This window comes from Mya arenaria, chromosome 13, assembly GCF_026914265.1.
Source record: "Mya arenaria isolate MELC-2E11 chromosome 13, ASM2691426v1".
NCBI classification, from domain to species: Eukaryota; Metazoa; Mollusca; class Bivalvia; order Myida; family Myidae; genus Mya; species Mya arenaria.
The window spans coordinates 44212081-44232999 of NC_069134.1; the positions used below are offsets into that span (position 1 = coordinate 44212081).

General features: G+C 34.5%; 1 protein-coding gene across 2 annotated transcripts; it reads left to right on the forward strand.

The window, feature by feature from the left end:
• The first annotated feature begins 352 nt into the window (after nt 1–352).
• LOC128214050 (dentin sialophosphoprotein-like) lies at nt 353–20893 on the forward strand. Of its 2 annotated transcripts, none has more exons than XM_052920287.1 (21): nt 353–417; nt 4603–4834; nt 5558–5715; nt 6731–6881; nt 7061–7230; nt 8672–8744; nt 9638–9898; nt 10099–11071; nt 11607–11690; nt 12850–12908; nt 13331–13642; nt 14052–14102; nt 14426–14557; nt 15255–15415; nt 15848–15946; nt 16443–16644; nt 17207–17516; nt 17791–18059; nt 18574–18729; nt 18995–19113; nt 19927–20893. In XM_052920287.1, exons 2-21 carry the CDS (start codon nt 4609–4611, stop codon nt 20020–20022), a joined length of 4062 nt encoding a protein of 1353 aa, XP_052776247.1. In that variant the 5' UTR covers nt 353–417; nt 4603–4608; the 3' UTR covers nt 20023–20893. The 2 variants fall into 2 exon arrangements, with proteins under 2 accessions (XP_052776247.1, XP_052776248.1); XM_052920288.1 differs by having other exon boundaries at nt 355–427.
• The last annotated feature ends 26 nt before the right edge of the window (nt 20894–20919 follow it).

Sequence of the window (20919 nt, forward strand, 5' to 3'; positions counted from 1 at the left end):
GGTTTCACTTTGGTATCATTGAATATTTTACTCGTGAATACTTTGCAGCAGCATGAAAAATATGCGACAAGCCTGCATGGTCAAGTTATTTCGGTAAATGTCTGTGTTGTATATAAATATCAAAATATAATACCAACTGGAAAAAGTCTGAGCCAGTCCACTGAAAACCCTTTTTATAAATGTCCTATTAAATCGGATAAACTCTACGCAGCGGCGCATGTGGGGAGGTCACTGTGTAGGATATTACAAATTTTGACAGTCTATTTTCTGGTAGTTTTTCCTACGGTTCAAAGCCTTTAATTTGATTGGCTTAAGGTATTTGGAATAGACCAATACCTATCAAGCTTTGGAAGCGGAAGTTGTTATTGGAGCGAAGTTTAAACTGAACTATTTTGGAATCAGCGCTGTGAGAAAAAGGTTTAAAAAGGTTTTTGTTTATTTGTTTGAAATAGTTGAAATCAATCTGACTATTCGATACTAATGATAATTCGTTTTCATAAGACATTTGATGACACGTCTGGACTGATACAACACTTGTTTAACTCTGTGAATAAGTTTTAAAAGATTAAATCATTAAATGTGTGGAGGAGCATGAAGAATTCAGTTTGTAACAAGTTGATATACAACTTATGTACTGTGAGAAGAATAAGAGGACTGTGAGGTTTCCAGCAATTTCTAGCATATTATTTCTTTCATTTTCACTACCAGTTCATTGATTTCAGCAAGATTTTCTTTAATGAAATATTAAATTAATCGATTACATTGGAGGTTACTGAGCACCTAGCATGACTGTACAAAACGACACGTTCAATATACTTATTAAAGATGCACTCTTACTCCCAACTTAGTCTAAAATAATAGACGTGTTATACGGGATTCTTCCAATCCCTAACGTCTAAACGGGAATTAGTCTAAAATAATAGACGTGTTATACGGGATTCTTAAAATCCCTAACGTCTAAACGGGAATGTGCAAAAAACGGGGGTGTTTTAAAAATATTGAAATTGTTTTAAGTGAAGTATTTTATGGTTGAAATTGATCATAAAGAGTTATATTCATATTTTACCATGTAAGTGAAATGTTATTTTGCACTAAACAAGCATTTAATGCATTAAAACAAGTTGTTTACCTTTCCAATAAAACGAAAGTTGACTGACACAGACAACAATTATGCGAAGGGGAACAACTCGATACAATTGTAATACCTCGGCCTCCTCCGACAAAGCTTCGAGATAGACCTCGTTATACAATCGTAACATCTCGGCCATGGCCGAAATGTTCCGAGCGATTTAAAACTGTGCCCTAAAGCCTTGCAGGTGCCCTTCATGTATATATCGTTATGTTTTGACAGAATGAAATGAAGAAAAGCTGTCAAACTCATAATTATAAGTTGGATATTTATTTTTGTGTACGGAACTAACGTAAAATAACATTATCTGGTAATATTTCTTGTTTTTATGATATTTTATAGACGCTATATGCTTTAACCCGGAATCCTGATCGGAACAACTACCCACTATGATACTAAACAATTTGTACGTGAAGGATTTGCCATATCAAAAATCTAAAAAAAATCTTTCAACGTACAATTATTTGGACTAAACGGGAATGTGCAAAAAACGGAGGTGTTTTAAAAATATTGAAATTGTTTTAAGTGAAGTATTTTATGGTTGAAATTGATCATAGAGAGTTATATTTATATTTTACCATGTAAGTGAAATGTTATTTTGCACTAAACAAGCATTTATTTAATGCACTAAAACAAGTTGTTTACCTTTCCAATAAAACGAAAGTTGACTGACACAGAAAACAATTATGCAAAGGGGAACAACTCGATACAATCGTAATAACTCGGCCTCCTCCGACAAAGCTTCGAGATAGACCTCGTTGCACAATCGTAACAACTCGGCCATGGCCGAAATGTTCCGAGCGATTTAAAACTGTGCCCTGAAGCCTTGCAGGTGCCCTTCATGTATATATCGTTATGTTTTGACAGAATGAAATGAAGAAAAGCCGTCAAACTCATAATTATAAGTTGGATATTTATTTTTGTGTACGGAACTAACGTAAAATAACATTATCTGGTAATATTTCTTGTTTTTATGATATTTTATAGACGCTATATGCTTTAACCCGGAATCCTGATCGGAACAACTACCCACTTTTGATACTAAACAATTTGTACGTGAAGGATTTGCCATATCAAAAATCTAAAAAAATCCGTCAACGTACAATTATTTGGACTAACTCCCAACTAAGATTTACCACATAATACAAATGTGTTGATATACCAAAAAGGATGAATAAATGTCACAAACAATGGTTCTTATGAAGAAAACTGAGTTTAATTTGAAAGAAAGGTGCAGAAAACATGATATTTCTACCTTATGCGACTATAGTAGATCACAGTAAATCTTTTAGCATTCACCAATCATTTAATATTTTTGCCGGTTTTAAGCAATTATATACATGGTTACAATCTTGTTATCAGTTACTAATATTTTCCATAAATGCATTATTTAGTAAGTAGTTAAAGATGCATCAATCAAAATTCATGTTTGTTATAAAAGTGTATGTTATGATTTAAGAGTGTCACTTTAAACAAAAACATGGGAATAAATATTGAAATGAGATGATTTTTTAGGGATTGTTTACTCAAAATGACGGATTTTCTCTGTTTTCACAGTTTGCAAAATTCTTAATTGGCATTCAATAGCTTCGCCTATCAGGGTACATCTTCTATTATTACCTTAATTTCCAATTAAATTGATAATTGACATGGGTATATGCACAAATTGGCATGTCATACTGCACGCTAGCGAGTGTCTTAATTGAACTGAGTGACGTAGAAGACGGAAATCACGGGTCATCGCGTGGATATAATGCAGACCATCTTTCTAAAATGTAAAACCACAAATTCAAGTACCCACGAAATTGTAATTTTTTCGGCAAACCATGAAATTGTAATTTTTGGCAAACCACGACAGTGATTTTTTTTGCTAATTTTAGGGCCGAATATCGGCCCTTTCCACTTGTCAAAAGGCCTCCATTTTCCCCCAAACATTGCCAGTTTTTTCCAAAAACAGAATTCAGTTTTCCCCTTTTTCTTGAGTTTTTTTTACTTGCAATTTAAACCTGCAAAGTTAATTTCCCATTTCAGTGAAGCTACTTCTATTTCATACATTTTTTTATAGCAAACTTTCAGATATTATAAGTCCTTGTATCCGCCAAAATCCGGTTCGGGTAACCACAAAATAGCCAATTTTTGTTTACAGTCTTTTTTGCCGGAGACATTTTGCAGGACGCACTGTTATTTTCCTGCTTCCGGTTTTAATTTTCAGTTTACTTTCAGTTTTTCGTAATGCAAAATACACGTTTATCCTGACAATTGTTGCCATAGTCAATGAAGTATGGTATTCAGTAAACAACAGCAGTTTCACAGCATCGAAGGGAATTTATTTATGTCTGTTTTAAGTATCAATGTTTTGTTCTCAACTGTTTAATTCTAGATAATGACTAAATTAGATTTTGAGTGCAAAATTTAATACACAGACTTCAAAAACATCGACACACAATTGACAACCAGTTTAAACATGTTGTCGTGAGTATTGTTTTGAATTCAAAAATGCATTTCTCAGTACAGTATTCATATTCACTAAATCATCAATGTTTAATATAAGAAGGTAAAAAAACTCGGACAAGCTTGTTAACTGCTGTCTTGCATAACCATGTTATAGAAAAAGTCTGTATGGACACACATAATATATAATAATCTCAGTAAAAGTAGAAAATTAATTATTTTATAAGTAAAATTACCATGTTATTATTTTCCCAATTTTTGGACTTTTCACGCTAATTTTCCCAATAGAAAAGGCACAGGCAGTAAAATTATTTTGAAAAAAAATCACTGCACAAAATTTCATGCCAACAATAATAAATGATTTCACATTATTCAACAGCTTATTGTGTATAAAATAATCATAGTCTATAATTCATATTTTTTTTTAAAAAGTATCAACTTTATTATGATGAGGCTTGAATAATTTGTCCTCAATAAAGTTAACAAATTATTTGGGATTATATTTTACAATATATATTGTTTTTTAAAGTATTGTTACAGACCTAGAATTAACAATCCATTAAGCATGTAAGTTACAGATCAGTGACATGTAAAGTACAAGTGATGACCAGTGTTAGCAGTTTTGGGACCTCTAAAATACTTTTGGCAGATGAATATATACGAATGCGGGTCAAAAAGGACCACTTCCAAAAAGGCCCAGTACCAAAAAGGCCTGGTTACAATAATGAGCGATCAGGGATACTTTTTTTATTTTTTTGATATTTCTTATGTATCCCTGACTGCCATAGTAAAAAAATCATCAAACGACTCGTTGAAGGCCATTTAGGTGGACTACAAATATGCCTGGTGTTTCCTTTGATTTAAAAGTAGGCCTTTTTGGACCGAGCCTTTCTAGTACTGGGCCTTTTTGACCCGACTCTATTACGGTAATACATGCTACAATCTTAATAAAGTCAGCATTAGCACCTGTGATAAATGATGATATATGGATATTTTTTACTTGAATTTGTTATTTCATTCAGTAAGAAATGGAAGGTGGAAAGGCAAGAGGTGAATTTGCCAGCGCATACAAGCTGTCTCGCCCCAAACTCAATAACAAGGCTCAGAGGCGAGAAAGAAGATCTATTGAACAGAAAGAATTTCGTCATGTTGGTCTGATTAGGCAGCGTAACCTCCAGGATCTGTCCCCACTGCAAGAAGGAGACCAAACTGTCAATAAAAGCTATAAGGGCAAGACACCAGTCAAAGTAAAAGGTAAAAGAGTTTGTTTAGTCAGTCACATTGACAACTAAGTATGATATGCTAAAGGAATCCAAACCACAAATAACTTAAAAACCTTTCACTTTTATAGCTCTATTAACCTTTATATTAAATTATTTTGTTGGTAAGATGTTTATGGCAGAGTGCATTTTCAACATTTAGGGAATTATTGGGGGAAAAATGCTAAAATTGCATGAAAATAAGCAAGAATGCCTTAAAAATACACATAGAAAAACCTATTTGCTAAAGGACCCTTCGAGGTACATTTAACATGCTTTTTGAAAGATTCTTTTTTAATTTTGGAGGGAAATCTATACGATATAAGTATGAAGGATTTCTGCTTTGCATTTTACGCCATTGGGAAAATTGTCAAGATGTCAGTGTCTAACGGACGCGGACAAAATTGCTATCAACTGACAGTTTTACATACTATTTAACATTTAAGAATATATCAACCCTTCCATTCAACAGTTATTATTATTAGAGGAAAAAAATAAAATATATTTTTTTATATATTTGGAATTTCATTTTTGAATTATGGAAAAAAGTAAATATGTTAAATCATTTGGAATGGGGTTCCAAATGGGACAGAAATGAGAGTGTTGGAAAGTTTACATTGATTTCACTTCTGTGCATGTTTTTATCTCTTTTTTTACCAAATTCCAACTTAACACGTCTAATAATTTTATATTGTACTTTTAAATTACTCTCTTTCAGAAAAAAAGGGCGTTGATCGTCTTGAACAACTGAAGAAATGGAGGGAAGAAAGAGAAAAGAAAAAGACTGTTGAAAAAGTATCCACAAAGTCCTCGGTGTTCAAAGTGGGAAAACTTGAACACAAAGAAACACACCTATTTGCTAAAGGACCTTTCAAGGTACATTTTACATGTTTTGTAAAAGAATCTTTTTGAGTTTCGGGGGGATTTTTAATATATAATTACATGTATGAAGGATTGCTGCTTTGCATATATATTTAAGCCATTGAGAAAGAATATCCAGTTGTCTGTGTCTAAGGGACAGATTCAATATTTCTATCAATTGGCAGTTGAACATACTTCTTTTTAAAGTTTATTATCTATTGATTTTATTATAAACAAGGTTAATAGAAAACATAAAACTGAACATCTTAAGTTAGGGCTGACACATTGTGACCAAACTTTGTATATGGGAAGAGTTTATGGAGACCTGCCAAGGGATTGTGTTTGGGACCCATTGGGTCAAGGTCACTGTAACTGAAAATAAAAAAAACCAGCTGAAACTCAATATCTTTAGTTTCAGTTTATATACTATAAACTAATGTTTAACTGCCATTTATTGAAAACCTGGTTGCGTTGCATTGCAGCCTAACTTGTTGATTCCTATTAAGAATTAAGATAAAGATTGCATGAACTTGTTAGTGTAGGTGAATCAAGACTCATTACAATACACAGGTTTTTCTGCCATGTTCATAGTCAATATTCAGACATGTTCCCAATGCCAAAAAGTTTCAAAATGTTCAATAAAAATTCCCAATCTAAAGTTACCAATATGAAAACTGTAGATTATAGGTAATTTCCTCAAAATATTGATAACATGTGCAAGAAATGGTTTTTCTTTTGGTTTTTAGCAAAATTTCTCAAGTTGTGATACAGTATATACAACAGTGTTTATATTATCTGCACGTAACTTGGTCTGACAGAATATCTGTCAGATGTGAATATGTGTTATCTATCAGTATGGTCATAAGCAAGATAAAATTTATAGACTTAATTTTGTGTTATACTTTCTTATTTCGATCACAATATAAGAAAATCAGACCGAATATTTCATGATATCTGGACCAGTGTGAGTATGGGTAGCAGCTACATAAGATTGATTTTGTTGCAATAATTTCCATCTATACCCTTTCAGAAGCATCAAGTCAGACCACAGCCAGTTCCAAAGCAAGATAAAGTTCCAGAGAAGCCTGCTGTTGTGAAAACCACAGCACCACTAAAGACAGCCAAAACAACAAATAGTGCATCAAGATCAAGGAATGCTTCAGGCAGTAGGAATACTTGCAGTGAGTGTTTTTTACATTATAATGAATCCCAACTAACCACCCCAATCATATTTTTTCAATGAATTTCATCAAATATCTTTGGAGAAATATAAGAAATGTGTATAGCAAAATCTACATAAGACCGTTCAAACACAATATATATATGGATTTTCAAGTGGGTTACAAAAATCACTTTACAGGTAACAAGTCAAGCGCCGCAACATTGACCAGGTCCCGAGGCCAGACCCAGCAAGCAACCAGAGGTGTCAGCTCCAGCAGGGAGACTCGCTCTAAAGTCACCAATACAGCAGAGGCTAGGAAACCTGCTCATACCACACGCGCATCTTTGGCCAAAAACAAAAAGGCTGAGGTAGTGTTCTAGATTACTATAGGGTTTGGGCTAGAGCGTTATGGGAGGGTTCTGCAGCATGTCCTTTTTGGAAGCACCCTTCTACCCTAATGAAGACCAGAATGTGCACCCACCTGCCGACAAATAATTATGGTCATACTTTACATATGTGGTGGCTGAAACTTAATATTAGGCCTAAAAAAAAAAATTGTTTGGTTAGGGTTACATCCTTAAAAAAAATAGGTAGGGTAGGTAGGCTTTTTAATTTTTTTTATTTATTTTTTTTATTAGGTTTTATATAAGATATATATAGATTATATTTCATCATTGGAGAATGGTGTTAAAGCTATTTTCTGTACAAGCATTTAAGGATTAAACTTAATATTAAAAAGCAATTAAAAAAAAAACGAAATATTTTTTTTATTTTTTTTTAGTTTTTCATATTTTTTTTCAAACTGACTATAAAAATGGTAGGGTCGGCGCCTATTCCGTAGGTAGGGTCGGGTAACCCGAACCAAATGTATTTTTTTTTTAGGCCTTACTTAAATTGTTAAACCTTTTCTATGAAATTCACAATGTTTTAATAGTTATTCACTGCCTGATACAATGTGCCCTCTAGTCACTCAGCACCCTGTCCCTTTTTGTAGCACCCTGTCCTTTTTAAAATCTGGCTAAAACCCTATTACTAGTTACCAATTTGTTGTTTAAGGGCCCATATTCACGAAATATCTTTTGTAATTTCTTATTTTTAGTTGATTTTCTAAGGCTTTCATAATAAAAGAAAAACAGAAGAGTTTTTATCTTCAAAGTAAGTTAAGTACATACAATGAATGAAAATCAAGTATTTGATATATTACTAAATTCTGATACCATATGACCAGTTAAATGCATATTTTAGGAAAATGACTTAAGTTAGGAAATTATTAAATAGGTTTTATGATACCGGCTCTGGTATGCAATCGTGATCTCCTTCGGGATCAAGATTGCGAATGATTTGAGAAAGAAATCTTTCTCTTAATGTAGACTAATATTTTAATATACAGTATTGTTTAGAAAAACAACAACTATGTTTCAGTTTGTGTAAAATTGCTTCTGTTAAGAGTCCAGCTAGAGTCATGTAATACCTAAAAAGTCAACAGAAACATGAGCACATTTAAACCTCTTTATTTTATGTGGTGTCAGTCAGGGTTCCCGCTGGCGATCGCCATTGTCGCCATTTGCGACAAAATCGCAAAAGTGGCGACAACTTTTCAAATTTGGCGAATTTATGGCGACAACGATTTTTTTCTAAAATATTTTCTTAAAATGACGTAAGTGGTGACCATGCGGCCTGCATGATAATCGATTCTGACAGTCATAGTTGTACCATAGTCAAATCTAAACAGTACTGAAGAATAACATTATATGCAACATAAAAAACTGAACTTTTCATTTTTGATATGCATCTGTCTTTTGTTTTCAGAGCACTGTGAAAAGTAGCAAGCAACCAAAGACACTGGTCGACAGAAATGCAAAGCGAGCTAGAACGAATGAGAGTAAGTTATTAAGTAGGAGTATATTACCATACATATAAATGACAGTAATTCAATTTCAAATTGGCTTGAGTGCATTCTTCTGTTCTTGAACATTTCGAATTTGAGTTGCATAAATTTGCTGGTCCAAACCATTACTTTGTGCACATATTACCAATAAATTGTGCATCCCCAGAATGCACATCTGTAGGAATGATGAGTCCTCATTTAAAACAAGGAGTAAAGAACTAAAGATGCACAGCAAAAAGAATCACTGCAACAATATAGAACAGTTATTAGATAAACTGATCTATAAATGGAATTAAGTTGTGAAAGTTAACTGTCTTAAACTAATAATGGCATTTGACAAGTGTTAAATTAATTTAATCCATCTTGTTATACATACATTTTTGGTTGTCTGGGGTGAAGGAATATGTCAGGGTGTTGTAACAGTGTTGTTGTCATCATAATTGTGCAAAACATCTATCTAGGCCATTACCCATAATATTCAATATTGTTTTATTTATTCCCTTATTTCAACTGAAATTAAACACACTAGTGTTGGAGTACATTTGCAATGGTTGAAAGTTTTCAGTACAGGTACTGTAAGTAATTTGATAAAAAAAACTGTGTAATGTATTGTATCTATATGTTTTAATTGTATTAAATATTCTCAGGATTGTTGGAATGTCAATCACCACTTCCATCAATAAAAGAAGAATCAACTCTCAAATTCTTATACATTAACTAGGCTTAAGTAATTTTAGCAAGCCAGGAGCAATATAAAAACTCAAACTTCAATCCAGTCTGACAAACAGTATAAAACATATTACCAGTGCAAGGCTTTATATGTGAATTTAAACAAGTTCACATGAGGTACATCAATTTTGTATTTCTAAAACCATGAAATATTTCAGGTCCAACAAGAGAAAATCATGCAGGAGATTTCAACGAAACCAGGATTACCCGAAGGGGTGAAGAGAATTCTTTTGCTCCTGAGGATTTCACTTTCAGTGCTACTTCGTTCGCTTCAGCCTCGTACATGTTCCAACCTCTAAGCCCAAACAGTGCGAACATGTTCCTAAATGCAGGCCAGGATAATTCCTGTTCTTCCTTCTTAATGAATGAGCCAGGGAGGATTTCAACTCCAAAGACTGTGATGATGAAGAAAAAGAAAGGTTGGTGTTTATAACAGTTTTTGTTTTTGCTGATTTGTGTCAAATCATTTAAAAACTCAGTTTTCTATACAACTGGAAATCAATGAAGGTTAAAATTTAATAACCAAGCATATAGGTGACTATGTGAAGTTGATATTCTTTTATGTTTATCTTTTACTTTGTTACTCCTTTCCAAGGCATCATTAAACTCCTTTTTGCAGCTGACGCAGATCGTACATTAGTTCAGGAGATTACTGTTGTTGCGTCAGAGAAGTCTGCCAATGAGAGTAGTCTAAGAAGATCCTCGCGGCTCCGATCTCAGACAAGCACTTACGACCAGAACTCATTGTCTGTCTCTGTGACCATGTCTGCCACACCCTGTCAGCTGGATCAATCAGCTGAAATTTTCCAAGCTGACATTGGAAATCTGCAAAAACCAGAAATACAAGAACCTCATGTGGAAACTGAGACAACTGACACAACTCTGATGGAGCAAACAATTGAAGAGGCAGCAGACAGTTCAAACCAATCTGTTAAAGCTGCTAAGCCAACACCTCGTACAAGTCTGAGAAGATCTATTTTACTGTCTCATCCAGAGCAAGGTCAGGAACAGGGTACAAAGACAGATGAAGGAAAGGTTCCGAGTTCCCCAAAGAGTGCTCGTCGTAGAAGTTCCAGGAGATCTGTAGTTACATCATATGAGGAGGAAAATCAGTCAATTGGAAGTGCCTTAACACCAGGTCAGTCAGGGGCTGGCAAGACCAGACGATCTGTTGCTTGGTCACCTAAAGTAGAACCTGTTCCAGAGACAACCAGCTTAGAATCTGAGACTGTCACACCATCCCAACAGACAAGAAAGAGCAAGCGCCGATCAGTCATTTCACGGCCAAATGCTGACCCCATCATTGAAGAGAAGACTGAGGCAAACACAACACCTAAATTGCTAGCAGCAACCCCAGGAAATAGAAGAAGTTCAAGAAGGTCTATCATTACAGATATTCCTGAATCATCAGAAGAGGCTGATGTTGCACCACAAGCTTCTGCCATTCCATTTGTGGGTCCGCCACCAGGTGAAGATACCTCTGATATTGGTAATGATGATGTCTTCAATGACTCGCTGAAGGAAAATGTTTCCCCTAGACCCCGTTTGAAGACTCCAAAACACATCAGGAACAAATCATTTGGTGGATTCAGGTAAGCATCAATTCTGAAAATAAAGTATTCTGTTCATACTTGTGTAAATGTGGAAAATAAAAGGAAATGATCTTATACTAGTAAATAGTTACAAAAAAAAATGTTTTCAAGTTTAAATTCTTACTTTAGTACATGGATTTAAAACTTTGAGCAAGCCCTGCTATTTAATAATATAAATTTTGAATAAGCCCTGTTGACATTTAACTTGTTTCTGAATTACCGGCTTGTGCTTATTTTGATCCCTGTTTACATGGACTGAAGTGAAACTAGCAATATTTGTCAGTTGAATTGATTTATATCCAAACAAGTATATCTTGAGGTTATTTTCTTGCAAACTGTATGCGAATTTTGTATTTTCTTGATGTTTAAATTTAGGATAAAACTCAGGTTACCTCAGCTTTGCATTCAGCTGTCTTATTAGGCATGTCAGAAAAAAATCAGTTTGTCTGTATCTTAAATTAAAAAAAAATAATCTTACAAAGTAACACAATATGCTGAAATTGACAGATTTGCTAAGAAAAATGTTCACTTTCAGGATTCCAGACTCACATTCCGCTGTGCTGTCAGGAAGGAGAAGTGCTAAGAGGAAGAGCATGATGCCGAAAAGCCCGGAGGAATGGTATGTGAAACAGTTAATATAATATTATATTATAAATAATACTAGGAATATAAAGATGATAACTTCATTTAACATGGATAACATATTCTACAGTACTTACCATATGGTGCAAGACAAACAATAATTTTTTACAGCCTTTCCTAACAATCAGCTCACATTTTTATAACTTATTTATATTACCAAACGATCTACATGCTACTGTCTATGTCTTCATTGTATTTATATATTTATGTTTTCACAATCAAATTTAACTGTAAGGTATAATGGCTGGTGGGGAAGAGTCAATTTCATTTTAATTGGAAAATTATTGTGTAACTATATTGTGTCAGCTGAATGATATTGCCAATGATTACGGTAAGTATAAAAAAATGGCCCTTCTTGTAGAGTAAATATTTTTATCACAAATGGCATAGTTTTTTTTTAAGCAAACTAAGAATGTATCATACATATTGTATTTAGTCAAAAACAATGTCAAAATTTAATATTTAAATAAGGAAAATGCAATTTCATTTATTACCTATTTCTTAAGGGAACTTGGCACAATGGAATAGCGTTAAATAGGTTTACTTTTCACACCTGTGACCTGTGTTGTTACATCCTGTGTTAGGTTGCATCAAGCCCATGGCTACATGCTACAGCAATTAGGGAAAATTGACTTCCTGCTGACATTTTTCATAGTGCAAAACAGCATTGTTCAAGTGTTAGTTGTCAGAAATTAATTAATGATAAAGCTGATAGTACATATTACTAATCGCCTGTCTTTAACACAATCTCAGAGATCATACAAATGTTTGTATATATATAGCAACCATTTTGGCAAATGTATAACACTGCAGTATTTTATTTGTCAGAACAGTTTGCAGATTTTAAGATTTTACTGTTTGCTTTTATTCAAATCAAACAATACACATATTGAAACTTGCAAACTTGATCTCTATACTGCTTGTAAACAAGATCATTTCTTTTACAAATATACATTAAAAAGAATTGTGGTAGTTTTCAAAAATTGAATTGTGATTTTAGCATTTGAAGAACTTGTCTGTTAAATTCTATATCCAACACATATATGTGAATCTTGTGGTGTAATTCTTACAATGGAGTTGAGTCCCTGTGGTTATATGTCATACACCGTGAGAAGAAATGTTGATTGTATTGTCAGGGTGGAGGTTCTCAAGAACAGCCCTATGGTGGAAATGAAGAGGAGAAAGTCCAAGTTTGGTAAGTACATGAGTCAGATAAGCTTTGTGCCATTTCAAAGGTAACTGTACAATTTGAAACTTGGAAGGTTTGGATGCTTAAGTATGGAATATTAGTAGGCAAGGGAAACACCTAAAATAGACATCTTTAATCATTATAGTTAAGTTATTGAGAATAAACATTACTGATGAAGACTAGAATATCTTCTGCAATTAACTAAATGCTTTTAAACATTATTAAAACAAAAGGTAGATTGTTGCGGTTGCAAGGTATGTTTTTTTGTGTGATTTTGGTCAGTTTTTGGACATGTCATGTAGTCAGTAGAAAAAAATAGTCAAATAAAAAAAATGCTCTGATTTTAAACTACCATATTGTTTTAAGAATAATCTCAAATATTGAACCCTTGGGAAATTTATATAATCAGAAATATGCATTTTCACCAGGTGACATGTCACTGCCAATCCTCAACTACGATGAGGACATCCTGGACAGTGAAGAAGCACATAGTATTCTCGAGTCCCCAGAGGAGACTGCCCAGACAGACCAGGAGCTAGCTGCCCAGTCCTCTAGCAAGCCCACAGCTATATCAGGCCCTGGTTCGCCTGTTTTCTCCATAACTGAGGCTGTTTCCAGTATGGACAGTGAACGTGATAGGAAAATGTCAGGGCGGCGATCGTCAGCTGCTTCTTCCCCTTGTAGAATAGTAGCAACTACGCCTGCTTCAAAAGCTGAGGCAGCTATCACAGCGTCTGCAAGTGAGAGATTCAATAATTCATATAAGCATTGTGGTTTTAGGCTTAAGTTGATTGATTAATGCTTTCCAGTGACACTGCTGAATGATTTTTGTATGTCTGTCATTCTAATTTTCTAACTCCCTGTTTTTGTAAGTGATTTATGCAAGAATTGGTGGCAGATGATAAATTAAAATGATTTTAGTTATAAAGACACATTGAAGACATATTAATTCAGCATTAGAAGTCAGATCGTCCACCCCATTCCCGAAGATAAATTCTTTAAAATCATGCAGAATTTCCAAATTTCACTAGCCACTCTTGAAATGTTCACTCCCAATAAAGTGATTTTAGCTAACTAATACCCTAACTTTAGACTCTTGAATGTAAAACATGTACTTTTTTCTCAAAGGCATGTCTATAATAATTGCAGGCACAGTTCAGGTTGGAGAGGTCAGCAGTACACAAGGAAACCTCAGTGATGGTAAGTGTTTACTGTCTTTCTTATTAATTCATATCTTTCTGATTGTGATACAAAGATACTCCTGCTTTGTGCTGTAAAACTAATACTCGGGACAATAAAAAGCACTAAAACTGTGCCAAATAACATATTGCATCGTTGTGCCAAGTGAAAATATGCTTTATGAATTGTTAATCTGCTAAGACATGTTTACAGCAAGAGTCTGGAAATTTTTGACAATTATTATTCACCAACATTAGGGAGTTGCTGACCCATTGTCAGTGAATTTTTCTATTCTTCTTAATAACTTTTACATCATGATAATGTATCGCTATCTCTTCTTGCAGACAACAATGGTGACAGTGAATACGATGTTTTGTACTTCCGTAACCTGCTGGTGACTGAGAAAACGCGTCTAAATAACCTGTGTGATGTTTGGAATGGAGTTATGGAAGGAAACCCCTCCCTCACTGAGGAAGGTAAAAAAAACTTGAATTATAGCTTCGACTTGCTGGAATTTATAAAACTGCAACAATTGTCATAAAAGATTAAAGTTATACAATGACTTGGTTTTATGTTCTCTGTTATACTCGGTATCAAGAAAGCATTAAAAAATGGTGAAGTTTTCTCATCTATTGTATAGGGTTTAACCCATCTTTTAAAAAGGACGGGGTTGCAAAAGAGTGACGGGAAGCAATGGGTTGAAAAATGCATGTGCATAAGATATTTAACATTGTGAATTGGAAAGATAATAGTAGGAACTATGTTGAGTTAATGTTATGTTAGGTTTAAACTGCAAAATATGTATTAGTCAAAAGTTCTTATAATGATCTGAAGTATTTAATTCTATATCAGTATGAAGGCAGAAGGGTACCCATGCTGCTCACCATGAGTGCAGAAAGGTACTACCACAAATGGACACAGTGTAGCACTAAACCCTATGATAGTAGTAGTAAATTGCAGTCATTGAAATTAGACTTTCGGATGAACAAGCCAGAATTCTTATACTATTGCATGGAATCATATTTTTGAACAAGCCCTGCTATATAAAATTCAGAATTTGAGCAAGCCCGGAAGACATTTTACCAGTGCAGGGCTTGCGGGCTTGTGCTAATTTCGACCACTGAAATTGATATCAATTAATCTGATAGATACTTGTATTACTCCGTATTTCAGTGACTGGTCAGATCCGGACAACAGTGGGTAAGGCCAATCTCCTGATGAACCAGCGATTTAAGCAGTTTACTGGTCTTGTTGATGCGTGCGAGTTTAAGACTGGGGAGAAGGAAACCACATGTACTGACCTGAAGGGCTTTTGGGATATGGTCTACATTCAGGTACCATTTTCATGTCTGTTAGACTGCCGATCAAATATTTTGATATTTTAGGCGCTTTTCTGTTTGAGAGATTACAAGTAGTGTGTTTGATTTGTGAGAAATTTAAGTGTGATATATCCAGGGTCCACTTTCACTTACCTCTTGAAGTTCAATTTGGGGCACAGGAAATCAAAAAACAAAAATGTTTTATTTTATTGGACACAAATTATCCTCGTATATCTTGGTGCATAATGGTGCATGGGAAATTGGATTAATTTTCACTATAGAACAGGGCAGGGATTGTATTATATCCTTGGTCAATTATTGATTCTCACTCAGGTGTCTGTCTGTTGGACTTTTAAAATGGTTTTGTTTAGAAAGATAATTTGTTCATAGTATAAAAACAGTGAGATAGACCTTATAACTTTTTATCACATTCCCTTTCTCCACCAGGTCGAAGATGTAGACGGTCAGTTCCAAAAGCTGACCCGTCTCCAGGACAACAATTGGATAGACACAGAGGTCAAACCAGTCACCAAGAAAGTGGTAAAGGTCAGTAGGTCTAATTTGTTTGTGCATATTAAGACATGCCAGTACACATTTATCCTATTCTGAATCACAAAAGGACACAGTTGTCAAATAGCTGTAGGTCAAGTGATTATCTCTTGAAAATGTAGTTATATTGACCAATCTCCAAGAAAAAAACAGGATTACACAGAGATTGTAAGGTTGCCAAAAGGTTTTCAAGGTCAGTTGGTCAAGGTTACATTGTTTTACTTTATGTATGAAAACATGAACACATTTCAGAAGACAGGGTTTTTTCTTGGACATGAGAGTATTAAAATGATGTGCAGAATGAATAATTAAAAATTGAATTGAATGTGAATGCTTTTTTAATATTGAAAATCTATATTCAGTCACAATTTTATTCATTAATTGATTTATAAGTGAAAATCCCCTGGTCTTAATCATCAAACCAAAAGTGGCTAAAGCTGTCAGTTCCATTATGAACTGTAACATTGTAGAAAATATATTTCAAATGTTACAGAAGAAGGTTTCAAAGCCAGTAGTGACAAAGCCAGTTAAGTCCAAGTTTGCAGCATTCCGGGCTCAGATGATAAAGAAGAAAGAGGAAAAAGTGAGCTCGCCCAAGCAGGTTGCCACCCAGGAGGATGAGGAGAAGGTTTTTGAGATGCCCGGATTCTTTACAGTTGCGTCTCCTGTACGCACACCCAAGTTCCACTGTGATGGTTAGTACCCATGTGATTTTATTAAGACCCTTTTTCACAATTATTTGTATTGACACTTGGAGTGGTCCAAAAGTTTAAAACGTCCTGATTTGGTATTTAGTTTAAACCCGCTGGAAGGCGTAGCATTGTATTTTTCCCTTGTTTTTATTTTTTTTATTCATCACATTTAAATCCAGTTTAAATATACTGACGGTGACCCTCTGTCAGACTATTGCAAGCAAGAAATTTATTGTGGGACTGAATCATTTATTATGCAGGCCGCATGGGCGCCACTTACGTCATTTAAAGAAAATATTTTAAGAGAATATGGCGACCGCCAACGGGAAGCCTGATTTTAAGGATGGACTAATATTACGTACTAACACTAAGCCAACATTAACTGCAAATTTTTAAATGAAAATGATTTTTATTTTGCATTTAGACATAGAAATTGCTTGAGTGATAAAAAACGTGAAGGTTATGAATAAAAAAAGATTTCATGTAAATAAACAGAGGACAAAAGTTATGTACCTGACAGTGCGCCAGATGCTTGTCCATACTGAATATTTTGCAATCTTTACAGGTGGGACACCAAAGAAAACTCCCACAGCTAGCACGAATTCTAACCCAAGCAGTAGTAGCACGCTCACAGTTCCATCCAGCCTAGAACAAAGCCAGCCAAAACATAGTGCTTGTGATTTACTTACAAGACGTACTCCGTCGAGGAAGAGTTATGCTCCTGCTGTGCCGAGCCCACTCCTCCTGGACACCACACCCGCTCCGCGCCCGGTACGCTCATGTACGCAAAGAACGCCCGTTGTGCCCAAACGTTTACTCGACGAAGAGGATGATTCAGTCAGCGATAGCAAGAGACTTAAACTTACACCAGCTAGGTAGGTTTAGTTTTCTTTATTGGTTCTTGCAAATTCTTTAGTGTTACTTTACATATATATATTGGTTTTTGCAGATTGCATCACAAATGTTAGTTTGACTGTGAAAACAGTAGAATTTACTAAAAGTAAAAGCACTTTCATATGAGCCAGTATGTGAATGATTAAACGACCTATGCCTTTAGACCCCAAATGAATGTCTTATAGTGAGTTTCTTTGAAAAATTTCACAATCAACTTAAAATTAAGTTAATCCTTATTTGTTCATTAATGCACAGAGGACTGCGGACAAGGAAGTCAGTGAACTTTATGGATGTACCGTCATCTGTTGAATCCCCACGTGTGGAAGGTACAGATGAGGACTTTGCCATCCTACTCCAGCCCACTATGTGTGATTCCCCCACAACCCAGGCATCCCCTGTCCGGGCAGAAAGCAACGAAGAGTTCCTGAGACTTCTACAGCCCTCTTCTCCTGCTGAGCCCAAGGAGACACCCGACTCTGATGATGTATTTTCAAAATATCTGCAGCCACAGGATTCTCCTGCAGGTTAGTAATTCAGATTTTTTCAACACATACCTGAACTTAAATATTTTCAGCGATCTTCTCTCAGGCCTTAATAAAGTAATGGTTAACACTGGGAAAAACCTAGTTGCCTCAGGGATAAATCTAGTGTCTTCAAAGATAAGCTTTAACAACAACAACAACAGCAAAAAAGCAAAGTTGTACTGTACACTTCTTGCTCCTTTGCAAAAAGGCTTGGAAAGACATTCCACTAATACATGTATATACATCAAGTAACTAAGATGTCATTCCACTAATAACCAAGTTACTTTTACCTTTTTCATCCTCAAAAAATCTTTGTGTTATTTTCAATCCCAATTTAAGTAAAACCTGTCCCTGATACGACCTTTACACTTGAAAAAGGTTGTTCACCTAAGATTTCATATAAAAAGATTCAATTCAGGAAATATTTAAATTTAATAATGTTCTAAGTTGTTGTTTTCCGTCATTGGACCCGTTACTGCTCTTCATATCACATATATCTAAATAAATATTACAGAGAAGCCGACAAAGCGACGGCATTCAAGTCTGAAGAGCTGTAGATCCACGGATAAAAGACGCAGCCGGAGCAGGAGTGTACACTTTGCTGGTGGCAAAGAAGAGGAGCTGGGGCACATGAAGCTTCCACACACCCCATACAACAGGGACTCACTTGGTAAGACAGTAAATACTATGATTTCAAAATGTTACAGACTACCCATGAATATATATTGCTATTTACATGATTTTAATACATCTCATTATCATTTTTTTTAATTATCGATATTGCATACTAACCAAATGTAACATTCTATTTAAAAATAGCTAAAAGTGATTATTGATCACTTTTTTCAACATTTAAATGTTTTGATAAGCCTAAAGAGTTTGTTAAGTCTTTTTTCATAAAGTTAAACTAACTTCATATGGACTAAAAAATTCAGTGAAGACAAAGAGAACTTCAAGGCGATCCTCCAACAGTAAGGCAAACCTGGATGACATCTTCAGCATCGATAACATCGATAATGACGAAAACATCCCACCACCTTCCTTCCGCTCAGCTGTAAGATTGCATTGAACTATGAGCTTTGTTAGACCACCTAATCAACAGTATATGACAAATATTGTAGAAACAGAATTTCAGTTCATTACTTAAAAAGTTAGAGATTACTAGAAATCAAATCAAAATTTGAGTTAGACAAATCAAAGAAACCAAAAATTACATTTTCACCGAAACAATTTGTTTTGGAATACATCTCATTACAACCAAGGATAAAATGTATGAAAAGTAGATAGTATGGTATGCCCATTGATAAGATGGTGAAATATATACCTCTGTACAAAAGTGTACAACTATTACTAACAATTCAATGTTAATATTTTTAACATGTCTCTTTTCCCCAAAAAAATGTTGATTTGTTGGAGCAGTTGTGTCACCAGTATTGAAGATGTGAACCTTGGTAAAAAAAAAGAAGAGAAAAATTCACATGAAATTTGGTAGACATTTCACCAGCAACAATGACCTTTTCTGGTTGAATAGCAATTTTGCATTGCGACAACCGAGAACCCAAATATTGTTACATGCTGACGTGAATGTGATTAATTTTTGAAAACAATCCAGAAAACAATAATAAAAATAATTTGTCAGGATATTCAAGGAGATGTCATGAAAAGTAGAATGAATAAATTTGTGTAAAACACACACATTCTTGTGAAGATTTTGGTATATATATAAACCAAGACTAACAAATGCCACTTGCTTAGCAGGGAAAGAACCTGACAGGTGTTTGCCATCCAGTTGCAGTTCTCTTTCAGAACCATTATAAGAATGTATGTTCAAAATGCAAAGTTCAAAATGCAACACATTTAATTTCAGAGACCTAGTCTGTTGGGCACACCGCCGGACATCAAGAAGGGGAGCAGAGTGAACAGGAATGTGCCGACAGCCACCCTCATCTCATTCACACCATGAGCAACGTGGACCCTGTCTTACTTTCTCCCGGAGAAATATCCAATTGTATAAACATTCAGTCCTGGAGAAATAGAGTTATATACACATTATTTTGGAGTTTATAAAGCTTGTGAGATTGAATTATTACATATTGGACAATATATGGCAGGATGTGATTCACAGTCAGTGTTTTATCATTTGTCTTAAAGCTTATAAAGGCGACATATTGGACATTAACTTGTAAGGCTTCAAAACCTATTTCAGTGTTTTATATGTGTTCTACATCCCTCTTTTCTAGTGCTAATTTAAAAGAACAGGAATGCAAGTTTATTGACTGATTTATTGTCTTAAACAGTAAATCAAATTTTCATTAATATGTTAGCTCACCATTCATACTACTTAAAATAGAAGTATTTTATGCAGCATTCATGAATGTTCACAAACAATGATTGTTCCCGAAAATTTAACTGGATTGAAAAATTCGTCATTGAAATGTACATATATATATATATTTCCGACTTTCGAAACTGCAAGAAATATTTTCTTCTTAAATCTGTCATTGTAGCTAACCAGTTTTTTTTTATTTCTATGACTTATGCAAAAATATAATCAACTTCCTACAAGAAAATATTAATGCGTTTGTAATAATCTTGACAGTTTCCAAATGTTTATATTGACATCAGTTTTCATACATTGTCTTTTTGTATTGTCTTTTTCACCTCTTCCATTTGTACCCAATTGGACCAGCACTTAGTTTAGTTTTTTTGTACTTTTCCTCTTGACTGTTATATCCTTCACTGTTTTATTACCTATGCATGTTCCTATATTCATACTTGTTTTGTTAAACTGTACAGATATTGTCAGTATGTTGCAATAAATGCCATAAATTGTATTGCTTTTAATGGAGCTTGAAAAGCG

Bases quoted from the DNA above. Each gene is read 5' to 3' on its own strand.
- LOC128214050 (XM_052920287.1), top strand. From the start codon at position 4,609: ATGGAAGGTGGAAAGGCAAGAGGTGAATTTGCCAGCGCATACAAGCTG. The intron at 8,745-9,637 runs GTAAGTTATTAA...GAAATATTTCAG, and splicing joins GCGAGCTAGAACGAATGAGA to GTCCAACAAGAGAAAATCAT. The intron at 9,899-10,098 runs GTTGGTGTTTAT...TCCTTTTTGCAG, and splicing joins GATGATGAAGAAAAAGAAAG to CTGACGCAGATCGTACATTA.